Genomic DNA, 16,863 nt, shown 5'->3' on the forward strand with positions numbered 1-16,863 from the left:
GACATCCAGCACAGATTGTGCTAATTTGGCCTCCTGGGAGAATTGCACCCCTCGCCCAATTAAAATACATTTCTTAAAAGCACAGTGTCATCACAATACAACAGTTGTTGAATTAATATTGAATGCTCTCATTCAAAGTGAGAAATAGACTCAAAGTGCAGTGAGATAACCCATGGGGAGTCTGACTCTTCATTGTTCTAGTATCAGGCTGGACAATGGTTCTAGATTCTATTGATAGAATCAGAGAATCTCTATAGCGCAGAAGGAGGCCACCGGGCCATCAAATCAACATTGAAGCTCCGACAGAGCATCTCAGCCAGGCCCTACCCCCATAACCCTACATATTTACTCTGCTAATCCCAATAACCTACACATCTTAGGATACTAAGGGCACGAGCTTAATGCTCATTCATGCCCCACTCCCGCTACAGCGAGGATGGAGAATGTGGCGGCCAGCCAAAATCTCCGTTCACTGCAGCGGGACTGGAAAATCCCGCCCCCGTGAATGGAGATAAGATTCCAGCCTAAAGGTTAATTTAGCATGGCCAATCAACCTCACCTGCACATCTTTGGACTGTAAGTAGTGTACTTACACTGCAACCTCAGTGCACACACCATCAGAAAAACACTTTGGAAGCTTTGGAGAGAGTGCAAAGAAGACTCACCAGGATGTTGTGTGGTGTTGGGTGTGAGGAGAGGTTAAATAAACCAGAATTGTTTTCATGGAGGCTGAGGGGAGACCCGATAGAAGTCAACAAAATTATGAGAGGCATGGACAGGGTGGATAGTCAGAGGTTCTTCTTCCCAGGGTGGAAGCTTCAATTACAAAGAGCCATAGGTTCAAGATGAGAGGAGGAAAGTTCAAGAGAGATATGTGAGGAACATTTTTCACCAGAGAGTGGTGGATGCCTGCAACGCACTGTCGGAGGAGATGGTGGAAGTAGGCACAACTGCAACATTTAAGAGGCATCTGGGTGAATGCATGAAAAGGGAGGGAATAGAGAGATATGGACTGAGTAAGGACAGAAGGTTTTTTTTATATTAGAGCATCATGATCAGAATGGGCTTGGAGGGCTGTTCCTGTGCTTTTCTTTTCTTTGCTCTTTCTTTAAAACCTGACACCTAGCCATGGAAAAAGACACTGCGACCAATAATTAAAAGTTTGGAGAAAAGGGATAGATTCTAAAAACAGTAATAAAGGAGGGGAGAGGGATGGTGAGATTTCATGAGGGAATTCTAGAGCTTTGGGTCTAGGTATGATGAAGATAATGGTTGCTAATACTCAGCTGTTTGCTTGTACTTGGATTAGTATCGAGTCTAAGAAGCTAATCCGGGGGGAATTTCCAAGGATGAAGCGATTAATTAGCATTTCTCTTGTTGTTGCTACCATTGATTCACGAACCAAGCTGACTATGTTATTAGAATAGAACACAACAGAAGCATATTATTTCCATGTAATTAACCATAAACACAGCATCTTTCAGCTTAATTCCCCACTAAGGGCCAGTTTTTGAGGTTCGGGGGAGATTCGTGAATAGGCCTAATACCCACTGGTGTGCCTCTGCATTAGTATCTGAATGCAATTCCCAACAAAACAACCAAGACAAGAAATTGTAACAATAAAGACAAGAAATTGTATTCCTGCTGTGAAATGAAAGAGATACTAACAATTGCAAGAGCAGCACAGTGGCACTGCTGCCTCACAACTCTAAGGACCCAGGTTTGATTCTGGCCTTGGGATGCTGTTGGTGTGGAGTCTATAATTTGATTTGATTTATTATTGTCACATATATTAACATACAGTAAAAAGTATTGTTTCTTGCACACTCTACAGACAAAACATACTGTTCATAGAGAAGGAAATGAGAAAGTGCAAAATGTAGTGTTAGAGTCATAGCTAGGTTATAGAGAAAGATCAACTTAATGCAAGGCAGGTCCATTCAAAAGCAGCAGGGAAGAAGCTGTGCTTCAGTCAGTCGGTACGTGGCCTCAGACTTTGTTATCTTTTTCCCGAAGGAAGAAGGTGAAAGAGAGAATGTCCAGGGTGTGTGGGGTCCGTAGTTATGCTGGCTGCTTTGCCGAGACAGTGGGAAGTGTAGACAGAGTCAATGGATGGAAGACTGGTTTGTGTGATGGATTGGGCTACATTCACGACATTTTGTAGATCCTTGTGGTCTTGGGCAGAGCAGGAGCCATACCAAGCTGTGATGCAACCAGAAAGAATGCTTTCTATGGTGCATCTGTAAAAGTTGGTGAGAGTCGTAGCTGATATGCCACATTTTGTTAGTCATCTGAGAAAGTAGAGGCATTGGTGGGCTTCCTTAACTATAGTGTCGGCATGGGGGGACCAGGACTCCCCATGTCTGCGTGGGTTTCCTCCAGGTGCCCTGCTTTCCTCCCACACTCCTAAGATGTGCAGGTTACGTTGATTGTCCATTTTAAATTGACCTAAGTGTCAGGGGGATTAGCAGGGTAAACATGAGGTTATGGGGATAGGACTTGGGTGGGATCGCAGTTGATTCAGACGCAATAGGCCAAATGCCTCCTTCCCTATTGTAGGGATTCTATGTCAATGAATAAAATTTCATGACTTGGGAGCTTTCTATCAGACTGTTTCTGAACATAAGAGTAACAATAGAGACAAGAAATTATATTCCTGCAGTGAAAGAGATACTAACAATTGCAAGGCAAATTACAATGGGCATTAAGGGAATAGGAGAAAAGATTATTGAGGTATATGTAGACAAGAGAAAGTATGAAAGAACAGGACAGATCCCTCAAGGATGACAGAGGTGCAATGGGAAAGGGACTTGTCAGCAAGATAGAAGTTTTCAATTATCATTTCACAACAGTTTGCACTGGAGATGTTATAAAGCAGACAATTAAAATGGTAGGGTATGGAATGAAATCAGTGGAGAAAGATAGTCATCGGAAAATAAACTGGCATTTCTGAAGGCTTCTAGAGCATCAGGTCCTGACAGAGTCAATGGGAAGGAAGGATGGAATACTATTTTAAAAGCCTGGTGAAGTGCAGTGAATTTAATAATAATGCCAAAGAACTGAAAAGTAGCCAATGTGGTTTCAAAACTTTAAGAAAAGATCAGAAATACGTGCCTGAGGTTAGCCACTGACATGCAAAGTGTACACAATTCTGGTCTCCCTGCTAATAGGGAGGATGTTATTCAACTGGAAAGGGTGGAAGAAGAAGATTTACAAAGATGTTACTAGAACTGGAAGGTTTGAATCATGAGGAGAGGCTGGGTGGGCTGAGACTTATTCTCTGGAGAGTCGGAGGATGAGGGGTGACCTTATAGAGGTTTATAAAATCATGAGGACAGAGGTAAAGTGAATAGCCAAGGTCTTTTCCCCAGAGTAGGGGAGTCGAAAACTAGAGGGGCAGAGGTCTAGGGCGAAAGGGGGAAAATTTAAAAGGAACCTGAAGGGCAACTTTTTCACCCAGAGAGTGTATGTCAGAGGAAGTGGTAGAGGTAGGTACAATTCCATTTAAAAGACATTTGGACAGGTACATAGATGGGAAATGTTTCGAGGGACATGGGCCAAATGGGACCAGTTCAGCTTAGGAAACCTGGCCGACAAGGGCAAGTTTGATCGAAGGGCCCGTTTCCCTGCTGTATATCTCCAAATATATATCAACTCGATACCCATGATGGGAAAACACCAGCATATATTACGCAGGACGAAGTCAAGTTATTGAAGGAGAGTTCAAATAATAGGGGCGATTCTAGCATCCCGCAGCCGGGAGAATCTTTATCAGGGTAACGTGTGGAATTCGCACATGCGTTTCAGTCCCGGTGGAAACTTCTTGTGTACGGTTTCCAGCGGCATCGGCTCTGCGCCGGAAATGAGTGGGGAGGCACCAAAATAATTTAAATAGCATTTAATTAGAATTTGCGGGCCCAGGACAAAGAACAAAGAACAACACAGCCCAGGAAACAGGCTCTTCAGCCCTACAAGCCCACGCCGCCCATTTTAACACTCAGTGAGTGCCTCATACCAATCCTTCTTTCACCTACGACATTTGTCTACGCCTCTTGGAGTCCACAATAAAAGGGTGCAAATTTAGAGAATTTTAAGTGTGCCAGATTAAGGGAGGTCTAAGGGAGGACTGAAGTCTTCGGGCAACAACCCCCACCTTGGGGCACATTTCACCCCAGTGGGGTTTACAGCAGTTGACCACTTTCGGGGAGTTAGCAGCCTGACCTTGCTGGAGTGAATTGGGGGCAATAGGGGCCCCCAAGGGGGTTGGGTGGCACAGGGTGTTGCCCCCTGGGCATGGGCACCATGGTACTGTCTAAAGTGCCAATGCCCATGGGGGCACCTCAGCACTTTCCATTTGACCTGGGGCAGTGCCGAGGGGAGTGGGACCTATGGGGTAGGGCTTAGGGGATGGGGCAATCAGTGGGGATAGGGGGGTTCCTGCTACCACTCTGCAGTCAGGATTGGTGGGGTTAGGAAGGAGGCCAGCGACTGGGGTGGGTGGACAGGGGGAGGGGGGTCAGCTGGCTGGGGTCAGGACTGCATGGGGTGGAGTCTGGACTGGCTGGGGTTGGGGTTGGAACTGCAGGGGCCAGGGTTGGAACTATGGGGGGAGGAGGGGTGGTCGGTTGTCGGAGAGGGGGCGGAATCGAGGGGGAATGCTGGAGATTGGGGCAGGCTGGGAGGGGGCGAGTTGGGCCTGGCCTGGGAATGGGTAGGGGGGCCAGTGTTTGAGTCACGGTGAGGTGGAGAGCCGGTGATGCGGGGGTCACGGGGCAATCGAACTGGCCAGCATATGGGAGGCCGGCAGTGTGGGGCTAGTTCGCATGTGTCGATCTCGGCGCTGATGGATTAGCACGTGCGCAATGGCCCACTCATCACTATGCTGCCAGCCTCGCCAGCGAGAATAGGCCCCACCCACTGATTTGTAATAATATTCACACTGGTGAATTCTGCAGCGCACAGAGTGTGGGAGATTCTTTTCTGAACTCCCACTGAAAAGAAAAACGTGAATTATCCCAGCTCTCACACGGATTCAACACTTAGATTTTTTAGGGGAGAATTCCAGCTAATAAATCTAATCCTCAGGATTTCAAAGGTCATATCATGGCTAACAAATACATTGAAATTCTTTGCAAATTTAGCAAGGTTAACAGCAAAAATGTATGGGCGTAGAGCACCTGTAACATAATAAAAAGCTTCACAGGAGTGTTACATAGAAACATAGAAGATAAGAGCAGGAAGAGGCCATTTGGGCCTTGGAGCCTGCACCGCCATTCATTACAATCATGGCTGATCGTCAATAGCCTATTCCTGCTTTCTCCTCATAACCTTTTGATCCCGTTCGTCCCAAGTGCTATATCCAGCCACCTCTTGAATACGAATACAATATTATATCATATTACACAGGATTACATCAGCCGTACAACACAGAGGGAGATCATTTCCACCCAAATGGTCCGCACTAGCATTTAGGCTCTAACCGAGGTTGATAAGGTTGTTAAGAAGGCATACGGTGTGTTAGCTTTTATTGGTAGAGGGATTGAATTTCGGAGCCGTGAGGTCATGTTACAACTGTACAAAAGTCTGGTGCAGCCGCACTTAGAGTATTGCGTACAGTTCTGGTCGCCGCATTATAAGAAAGATGTGGAGGCATTGGAAAAGACGCAGAGGAGGTTTACCAGGATGTTGCCGGGTATGGTGGGAAGGTCTTATGAGGAAAGGCTGAGGGACTTGAGGTTATTTTCACTGGAGAGAAGAAGGTTATGAGGGTGACCTGATTGAGGCATACAAGATGATCAAATGATTGGATAGGGTGGACAGTGAGAGCCTTTTACCTTGGATGGTGATGGCTAACACAAGGGGACATAGCTTTAAATTAAGGGGTGGTAATTATAGGACGGATGTCAGAGGTAGGTTCTTTACTCAGGGGGTAGTAAGGTCGTGGAATGCCCTGCCTGCAGCAGTTGTGGACTCGCCAACTTTAAGGGCGTTCAAATGGTCAGTGGATAGGCATATGGATAACATTGCAATAGTTTAGGTTAGAGGGTCATTAGATTGGTTCCACTGGTCGGCGCAACATTGAGGGCCGAAGGGCCTGTACTGTGCTGTAATGTTCTATGTTCTAAGCTTTTTCCCACGTTTTCTCTGATAGAAAAATCCTGTATTCCCATTGCACCTGTGTGCTGGGATGCATTGAAATTATTCTCTTCAACCACTTCTTCTGGTAGCGAGGTTCACATTTTTATCATCTGCTGGTCAAATAAGTTTTTCTTCTGGATTCCCTGCTGAATTTCTCAGTGACTATCTTATATTGATGGCCTCTTGTTTGGCTCTTCCTCTAAAATAAAATAAGTCTATCTCTGTTTACTTTAACAAAACCTTTCATATTTTTGGTTGACCTTTGATAGGTCACCAAATAACATTTTCCTTTCAAGAGAAAAGAAACACCGCCTGGTTTCCGTTATGTACAGATGGTGGCGCAATGGCAACGTTACTAACTTAGCCCTCCAACAAACCCAAGTTAATGTTCGTGGACAAGGGCTCAAATCCCACCATGGCTGTTGGCAGAATCTAAATCCAATGATGTTTAAAATACTCTGGAATTGAGTACGAGTCCCAATAATGGTGACCATGAAACTATCACCAATTGTCGTAAAACTCTATCTGGTTCACAAATATCCATCAAGATAAGAAACCTACCACCCTTACTCGGTCAGGCCAATGCAACTCCAGACCCACAGCAATGTGGCTGACTCTTAACTGTCCTCAGAAATGGCCAAGCAGGACATTCAGTTCAAGGGCAATTAGGGACACCAGCCACACACACACATCCCATGAAAGAATAAAAAAGATGTCCTCACTTTTCTGCATCCTTTTTGACTCATTCCAGTGTCCCCACTTTTCAAAGTGCGATGACTAGGATAGTACTCAATGTATAAGCGTTGTCTAACCGTGGTTCGACAGGCCTAACTTCCCTACTTTTAATGATTTGTGTATTTGTACTCACAGATCCTCTTGCTCCTCTATTTCACATCGGTTCTTATTCTCTAAGTAAATAATTGGCTGCTTTTGTGACCGAAGGCTTGTGACCAGTGACCACAGGGATCTGTGCTGGTCCCGCAATTTATTATTTATATAAATGACATTGATGAATATGTGGGGGTTAAGATCAGCAAGTTTGCTGACGACACAAAGATTGGTGGGATGGTTAACAGTGAGGTCTTGGGTTACGGAAGGTACTGATGAGAATGTCAAATAGGTGGATAAGTGGCAGATGGAATTTAACCCTGAAAAGTGTGAGGTGATAGACTTTTGAAACAAGGAGGTATACTATGAAAGGTCTGACACTGGGAAGTTCCAAAGAACAAAGGGACCTTGGTGTATTTGCCCATAGATCTCTGAAGGCAGAAGGGTAGGTTAATAGGATGGTGAAAAAGGCATATGGCACACTTGCCTTTAACAGTCGGGATATTTTTTACAAAAGCAGAGAGGTCACGATGGAGTTGTATAGAACTTTGCTGAGGCCACAGTGTGCAGTTCTGGTTGACACATTGTTGGGAGGATGTGATCGCACTGGAGCAGGTGTAGTGGAGATTCACCAAGCTGTTGCCTGGGACGGAACATTTAAGTTATAAAGAGAGGTTGGATAGGCTTGGGTTGTTATCTCTGGAGCAGAGAAAACTGAGGAGCGACTTGATTGAGGTGTTCAAGATTATGAGAGACATGGACAGCATGGATAGGGAGCGGCTGTTTCCCTTAGTTGAAGCGCATCAGTTAAGAGGGGAAACAAGTTAGAAATGAGGGATGGGAGGTTTAGGGGAGATTTGTGGGAAAACGTTTTTGCCCAAAGGGTGATGACGTTCTGGAATGCACTGCTTGGGAGGTGGTGGAAGCGGGAGGCCTCACATCCTTTAAAAAGTACCTCGATGAGTACTTGGCACACCATAACATTCAAGGCTATGGGCCAAGTGCTGGCAAGTGGGATTAGGTGGGCAGGTCAAGGCCTTTCTTGCGCAGGGCAGACTCGATAGACCGAAAGACCTCTTCTGCACTCTTGTATACTGTGATTCTGTGAACAGAACTCCCAATTTTTCTTGATAAACATTGATCTATGTCAAAATTCATTTGTTATTCATAAGGCCAATTTCAAGATGGTTAATGTCTTCTAATAATTTGCTACAGCCCTCCTCAGTGTTGACTAATCCCAGTAATTGTCCTCACGCACATCCACAAGCAGCCAAACATAGGAAAAATGTCAATGAAAGCGGTAGATGGTCCCTCATTGGCCATTTAGAATACAGAACAGTACAGCACAGGAACAGGCCCTTTGACCCACCAAGTCTGTGCCGGCACAAATGCCTCTCTAATCTAATATTCTTTTGCCTCTACATGGTCTATATGCCTCCATTCCCAGCCTATTCGTGTTCCAACCAGATGCCTCTTGAACATTGCTATAGAATCTGCTTCCACCACCTCCTCTGGCAGTACATTCCAAGCATTCACCATCCTCTGTGTCGCACTTTCCAAGCCTGTCATAATCTTGTAAAGCTCTATCAGGTCCCTCCCTCATCCTCCGTTGCTCCAATTAAAACAATCCAAGTTTGATCAAACTTTCTTCATTGTCCATATCCTCCAAAATAGACAGCATGCTGGTAAATCTCTCCTGCACCCTTTCCAATGCATCAACATCATTCTGGTAGTGTAATGACCAGAATTGTACACAATACTCCAAATGCAACCTAACCAAAGTTTTATACAGCTGCATCATGATTTTCCAGTTCCTATACTCAAAGGCTCAGTCAATGAAGGCCAGCATGCCAAATGCCTTCTTGATCACCTTGTCCACCTGAGTTGCTTCCTTCAAGGAACTGTGGACCTGCATGCCTAGATCCTTCTGTACGCTAATATTTCGAAGGGCTCTACCATTTACTGTATACTTTCCTTCAGCAGTAGGCCTTCCAAATCACATCACCTCACATTTGTCCAGGTGAGGGAACCAAAGGTTATTGGAGGTAGATAGGCATGTTGAATACAATGCAAACAGGTCAACCGTGGTCTTATTGGGTAGTGGAGCAGGCTTGAGGGGCTGAATGGCCTACTTTTGCTCCTATTTCTTATGTTTTTTGTGCTCCTAAAATATGTTCGGAAAGTAGTTACACTACTGGACTGGTAATCCATAAGTCACAACTAATAACCCACAAAACATGAACTCAAATTGCCAGGACAGATTCTGAGCTAGGAATGATATTGAGGAATAAGCTAACACGAACTGGAAATCTCAGACTTGACTTCGAGTTTCCCGGTTGACAGTCTACCCTTTTCTTCTATGATATTGAGCATCATTTTATGTGACTAAATTTTACACATGGAATATCCAATAGAGGATATTCTCAAGGATATCCTCAAGGAGAAATGCCTAAAGATAGTTATCTACCCCTGTAAGCACCCTCTGCCCTAACGCAGTCCTCAGGGTTTTCTGCTCAACTTATGGTGGGAGTTTTGGAGAACCAGACAAACAGTACCCATAGAAACAACGAGGTGAGTCACCCATCGAAATATAGGACTGGCCCTCACAGGAGAGATTGAGATACTGATCACAGCTTGCCAATGATGAAGGCAAATCCATTTGGGAAGAAGGTCATTTTTCATTTCAATATGTCTGGTTCTGTTATTATGTGGGCAAGGGAATGCTAGGAATGGGCGGCACAATGGCACAGTGGTTAGCACTGCTGCCTCACAGCCCAGGGACCCGGGTTCAATTCTGGCTTTGGGTGATGTTGTGGAGTTTGCACGTTCTCCCAGTGTCTGCATGGGTTTCCTTTGGGTGCTCCAGTTTTCTCCCACATTCCAAAGATGTGCAGGTTAGGTGGATTGGTAAGTTGCTAATATTGTGTGTATGATGTTAAATTGCCCCTTAGTGCCAGAGGAGAAACAGATTAAATACGGGAGTTGCAGGGATAGGGCCTGGGATTGTTGTCAGTGCAGGTTTGATGGGCTGAACAGTCTCTCTTTGCACAGCAGGGATTTTATGAATAACCTAGATCTCGGTGTCTGAATAAGAAGTCTCACAACACCAGGTTAAAGTCAAACAGATTTATTTGGCAGCACGAGCTTTTGGAGCGCTGCCCCTTTATCAGGTGAGTGAAGGACCAAATAAACCTGTTGGACTTTAACCTGGTGCTGTGAGACTTCTTATTGTGACTATCCCAATCCAACACCAGCATCTCCACATCATTGGTGTCTCAAAAAATGCTAAAGCCATTTTGAATCTTGCAATGCCATCAGCCACTTATGGTGGAATGTTCCAGATTGTCACATCTCCAATGTTAACCCTTTGCTCCTCTCCTATGCACTGTGCCACAGCTTCTTGCCAGCCTTTTTTGTAAGGTAATTGTCATCACTTCCTTCTGAGGGATCTCCCAAGTTGTACGTAGATAACACAAACATTATGTACACTCTTGTAGCTGATTATCCTGAGTGAGTAATAAGTCACAATGGTCTGCTAGCAAATGGTTTTCAACATAGTAGTTGCCCTGTTCAATTAACCATCCGAATTGCCTTACAAGGTAATGGCACCCTTGTGAAAAATTAAAGCATTCATTATACACAATTTTACCAACAGCTATTAGATTACACCATTCAATAACACTAAATTATATTGTGTGTGAGCCATGTGTCATTCAAGGAATCCAATGTCCAGCTTTAATTAAACATTTGCAGTGCCAGAATGTAATGTCCTACCTTTCTTACAGAATGGTCCATTATAGGCAGAGTAGCTGCAATCACAGAAATAGCCACTGTACTTCTCCATGCATCTCCCCCCATTGTGGCACAGGTTGCCGTAACTACTGCAGTGTCCTGGGCAGCCTGGTTTCACCCCAGGGGTCATTTTCGCTCTTTCCTCAAGGTCAAGCGTCACCCCATTCAATTGCAGAGACCGAATGCACCCGAGGAATCCCTTCTGCCTCGATGCTGTTCCTCCTGGAATTAAAATGAATTACACTTTTAAGTCCCTTCGTGTACACTCCTCCATGTCCAAATTTAAGTTTAAGTTTGTTTATTAGTGTCACAAGTAGGCTTACACTAAAACTGCAATGAAGTTACTGTGAAAATCCCCAAGTTACCGTACACCTGTGCACATTCAGGTACACTGAGAGAGAATTTAGCATGGCCACTGCACCTAACCAGCACGTCTTTCGGGCTGTGGGAGGAAATCAGAGCACCTGGAGGAAACCCATGCAAAACATAGGGAGAACATGCAAACTCCGCACAGACTGTAGACCAAGCCAGGATCAAACCCAGGTCCTTGGCTCTGTGAGGCAACAGTGCTAACCATTGTGCCACCAGACTTCCATAATGAACCCTAATCAAATAAGCATAGTTAATCTGGAAAAAAAAGATAAAATTGGGCAATTATTCTTTTATGTCGACTTTTTTTCATTTGACACAAGTGTCTCCAGCCGAAGAGTTCTCTCTTCTACACAGCTTCTTTTAATTCAAAAATGGGAATAATCTTCAGAACCCATGAAACATTTGTCAGAACAAGACTCCAAACCACCTGAGGACCACAGTATCCTGGGGAGTCTCTCTGATTTGCACACAGTGGATTAACACAGCTTTCTGTTGAATATGGGGTTGTAAATAATGTATTCTGTACAGGCAACGGATGAATCCAGAGATAAAGAGAAATGGCACAATTTCTGAAAGTAAGTGTTCAGAAATAGCACTGAGCTAATTAAGGCAATATAATCATGGTAATGGGATTGTCAGAAGGAACTGGAAAGGACAAATTGTACTTTAGCTGTGTGCATGTAAGTTGGTTTTTCTACAATTAATTGGTTATACTCTGTTTTAGATTAATCACGCTAATCAGCTAAATCATGCTAAACTTCACCTGTTGGTATCTTTGCTTCATTGTGCTTTCTGGATAATACACCTAAATTATTATGATCAAAGAGAAAATTGGTAATTAAGTGTTTAGTAAATCACCCCAATGAGAGTGAATGTGTGTGTGTGTGTGTGTGTGTTGGGATACAGTGAAAAATATTATTTCTTGAGTGCTATACAGACAAAATATACCATTCATAGAGTACGGCACGGTGGCACAGTGCAGTACTCTAGCACTGCAACCTCACAGCTCCAAGGACACAGGTTCACTTCCAGCCTTGGGTGACTGTCTGTGGGGTCTGCATGTTCTCACCATGTCTGCACGGGTTTCCTCCGGGTGCTCCGGTTTCCTCCTGCAGTCTGAAAGACGTGCTGGTCAGGTGCACTGGCCGTGCTAAATTCTCCCTCAGCGGGCCTGAACAGGCACTGGAGTATGGCGACTAGAGGGATTTTCACAGTAACTTCATTTCAGTTTTCATGCAAGTCTACTTGTGATACTAAAGAGTAAACTTTAAAAACTTTAAAACATAGGGGAGAAGGAAAGGAGAGGGTGCAAATACATTGTTACAGTCATAGTTCGGGTGCAGAGAAGGATCAGCTTAATATAAGAACATAAGAAATAGGAGCAGGAGTAGGCCATCTAGCCCTTCGAGCCTGCCCCGCCATTCAGTAAGATCATGGCTGATCTGAAGTGGCTCAGTTCCACTTTCCCGCCTTCTCCCCATAACCCTTAATCCCCTTGCCTATCAAAAACCTATCTACCCGCGTCTTAAATATATTTAGCGAGGCAGCCTCCACCACTTCAACGGGCAGAGAATTCCAGAGATTCACCACCCTTTGAGTGAAGAAGTTCCTCCTCAACTCCATCCTAAACTGCCCCCCTCCCTTATCTTGAGGCTGTGCCCTCTAGTCCTACTGTCCTTTCTGAGCGGGAAGAGCCTCTCCACCTCTATCCTATCCATCCCATTCATTATCTTGTACGTCTCAATGAGATCTCCCCTCATCCTTCTAAACTCTAACGAGTACAAGCCTAGTTTATTAAGCCTCTCCTCATAGCTCAACCCCCTCAACTCTGGTATCAGCCTAGTGGTTTGTCTTTGACTGGTACAGACTCGATGGGCCAAAGGGTCTTTTTCTGTGCTGTAGACATTCATGATTTTATGACACTCAAGGAAATCCATGGTGGGTGTTCGCCATTGACATGATTGGATGATCCCGCTGGTGTTATCGGCTGGAAAATTCCAGCTAATGTTTTCCCATTATCCTGATGATTTTTCAATCTGCATTTTTAAAAATTTATTCATAGGACATGGATGTCTCTGGATGGCCAGCATTTGTTGCCCATCCCTAGTTGCCCTTGGAGACCAGTAGAGAGTCAACCACTTTGCTGTGGCTCTGGAATCACATGTAGGCCAGACCAGATAAGGACAGTGGATTTCCTTCCTCAGTGACATTTGTGAACCAGATGGGTTTTTTTCAACAATTGACATTAGTTTCATGGTCACCAGTAGATTCTCAATTCCAGATTTTTTTAAATTGAATTTGAAGTCTACCAGCTGCTGTGCTGGGATTCGAACCATGGCCCCCAGAACATTAGCTGAGTTTCTGGATTAATGGACCAACAATAATACCACTAGGCCTCCCCTACTTACAGCCTGCAGAATAACTTTTAATTACTGAAGACTTCCGGTCAATTATGGGGAGTTGGCAACCTTCTCACAGCAAAGAACAACATGGTCATTCATTGATTTGCTGTTTTTTGGGACCTGGCTATTTATTTCCATATTGGCTAACATAACAACAGCCATTTCACAGTATTGCAAAGTGTCATATAAACATTCCCAGATTAATTATTCGCCTGTGGAAGTTTGCGCTAATTTTGCTAATTTGTGAGCCTTCAAAGGTGCCCTAATGATTAACCTTTTATTTGATGTAGACAGCAGAGGAACATTGAATAAACTTTGAATGTTCTTATTTTAATTAGTTTGAAAAAGCGATCTACTGTGCCTCAAATTAATGAGCAACTGGTTCTCTGTGTTTTTCAAAGTCATCTCTGCGTATAGGGGGATATGGGCCAAATGTGGGCAATTAAGAGTTCAAAACAAAAAGGCGGCATGGACAAGTTGGGCTGAAGGGCCTGTTTCCGTGCTGTATACCTCTATGACTCTATCACAGCTATTTAAATTTGGCTCATTCGCTGTGGAAGATAAGTGTGTTAATTATATTGTTATGATACGGAAGTAATATGCATTGCTTTATTAACCATCTAGAGTACATATAAAGAGAGAACATTTGGACAGTGGGTCAAAAGCAGACAAGTAGGATGCTGCATTTTGCGAATATACCAATTGGTTTGGGATCGGACTAATGACACTGTGAATGGGGTTTTCTGGCCACGCTTAGCCCAAAACCGGAAAACCCCGCACAAGATCGACACCGGAAAACCCCACACCGGGGTCAACCTTTGCATGGTCCCATTCCACCCTACCCCTCCATTCCCCCACCCAGCTACAATTCCCATGGCAGGACAGGATATCTTTCCCTTTGAAATTTTTGTGAAATGCCCATTTTGAGCTATATCAGGTTCACAGTCTGAAATACAGCAGGTAACATGGTTCAGGCATTGGTGAGGCCGCAGCTGGAGTACTGTGTGCAGTTTTGGGCGCCGCACCTGCGCAAGGATATTTTGGCCTTGGAGGGAGTGCAGAGGAGGTTTACTAGGATGATACCGGAGTTGAGGGGGTTGAGCTATGAGGAGAGGCTGAATAAATTAGGCTTGTACTCGTTAGAGTTTAGAAGAATGAGGGGAGATCTCATTGAGACGTATAAGATGATGAATGGGATGGATAGGATAGAGGTGGAGAGACTCTTCCCGCTCAAAAAAGACAGTAGGACTAGGGGGCACAGCCTCAAGATAAAGGGGGGGGGCGGTTTAGAACGGAGTTGAGGAGGAACTTCTTCACTCAAAGGGTGGTGAATCTCTGGAATTCTCTGCCCGTTGAAGTGGTGGAGGCTGCCTCGCTAAATATTTTTAAGAAGCGGGTTGATGGGTTCTTGATAAGAGAGGGGATTAAGGGTTATGGGGAGAGGGCGGGAAAGTGGAACTGAGCCACGACAGATCAGCCATGATCTTATTGAATGGCGGGGCAGGCTCGAAGGGCTAGATGGCCTACTCCTGCTCCTATTTCTTATGTTCTTATTTTTGAAGGTTTGTTTTAGTTTGGTGCCCAAACGTGTTGGTTCCATCCAACAATTTGAAAAATAGGTTGAGAGGAAATACAAGACAAAAGTTCTCAAAATGGTGAGGGAATTTTAGTGCAATTTTAACCAGGCTGTCAATTGAGAGTGGAAATACAACACTGTAAACAGAAGGAAAATTCAAAGGGCTTGAAACCAATACTAAATAAATATACATGTTTGATTTACAACAAGCCCTCAAGTCTGGGATTCCTTTCATAGACTTTTCTAGCTCTCAACCTCTTCTCTTTCTTTGATGAGCAGTATGGTGAGACAGTGGTTAGCACTGCTGCTTCACAGCACCAGGGACCCGGGTTCAATTCTGACCTTGGTTCACTGTCTGTGTGGAGTTTGCACATTCTCCCCATGTCTGCGTAGGTTTCCTCCAGGTACTCCAGTTTACTCCCACAGTCCAAAGATGTGCAGGTTAGGTGGATTGGTCATGCTAAATTAACCCTGGTGTTCTAGGATTTGCAGGTTAGAGGATTACATGCGTGGGGTTACGGGAATGGGGTGGACGTGGGTAAAATGCCCTGTTGAAGAGTCAGTGCAGACTCAATGGGCTAAATGGCCTCTTCCTGCATTGTAGGGATTCTCTGAGCTCCTTAAAACCTCTCTGACCAATCTTTTGGTCATTTGTACCAATATTGCCTTACGTAGCTTTGTGCCTAATTGGCTTTACAATACTCCTGTGAAGAGCATTGCGATGTTAAATTATACTCTGTAAATGTAAATTGCTGTTGTCACTGAATAATTTATTTGATCAAATTGATCAGCTCACCACCACTTTCTCGAGAGCAAGCAGTGGGAGGCAATAAATACTAGCAAGCCAGCGATGCCCACATCCCGTAAATAAAGACAAAAGAATTGATGGGCAATTGGAACTTTGCTTGCACCATTCAGAAATTATGAACAGTTTATGTAGGTACCTTAGATGTCTTGAACACTCTCCCCTTTATTGACTGTTCGAATTGAACTCTTCCACTCCAAAGAAAGATTGAGTGAAAAACGGTGCGAAGTGATTCACTTTGGGAGGAGTAACAGGAATACAAAGTACTGGGCTAATGGTAAGTTACTTGGTAGTGTGGATGAGCAGATGGATCCCGGTGCTCATGTGCATAGATTCCTGAAAGTTGGTACCCAGGTTGATAGGGTTGTTAAGAAAACGTACGGTGTGTTCGCTTTTATTGGTAGAGGAATTGAGTTTCGGAGCCATGAGGTCACGTTGCAGCTGTACAAAACTCTGGTGTGGCCGCACTTGGAGTATTGCGTACAGTTCCAGTTGCCGCATTTTAGGAAGAAAGTGGAAGCACTGGAAAGGGTGCAGAGGAGAATTACCAGGATGTTGCCTGGTATGGTGGGAAGGTCTCATGAGGAAAGGCTGAGGGACTTGAGGATGCTTTCGTTAGAGAGAAGAAGGTTAAAAGGTGATTTAATAGAGGCATATAAGATGATCAGAGGATTAGATAGGGTGGACAGTGAGAGCCTTTTTCCTTGGATGGTGATGGCTAATACGAGGGGACATAGCTTTAAATTGAGGGGTGATAGATATAGGAGAGATGTCAGAGGTAGGTTCTTTACTCAGAAGTTCTTTACTCAGGGCATGGAATGCCCTGCCTGCAACAGTACTGGACTTGCCAACATTAAGGGCACTAAATGGTCATTGGATACACATATGGATGATATTGGAATAGTGTAGGCTAGATGGGCTTTAGATTAGTTTCACAGGTCAGCGAAATA

The 16,863-nt window shown here is 44.4% G+C and overlaps 1 protein-coding gene across 1 annotated transcript in view; it reads right to left on the minus strand.

The window, feature by feature from the left end:
• LOC145349767 (contactin-associated protein-like 5) overlaps positions 1-16,863 on the minus strand; it is an 803,770-nt gene that overhangs the window by 171,652 nt on the left and 615,255 nt on the right. The window contains exon 18 of the mRNA XM_080198309.1: positions 10,741-10,980. Coding sequence (XP_080054435.1) covers positions 10,741-10,980 — 240 coding nt within the window. The remainder of the gene's footprint in view (positions 1-10,740; positions 10,981-16,863) is intronic.

Source organism: Carcharhinus amblyrhynchos, chromosome 11 (assembly GCF_965287045.1).
Source record: "Carcharhinus amblyrhynchos chromosome 11, sCarAmb.v2.hapA, whole genome shotgun sequence".
Lineage (NCBI taxonomy): Eukaryota > Metazoa > Chordata > Chondrichthyes > Carcharhiniformes > Carcharhinidae > Carcharhinus > Carcharhinus amblyrhynchos.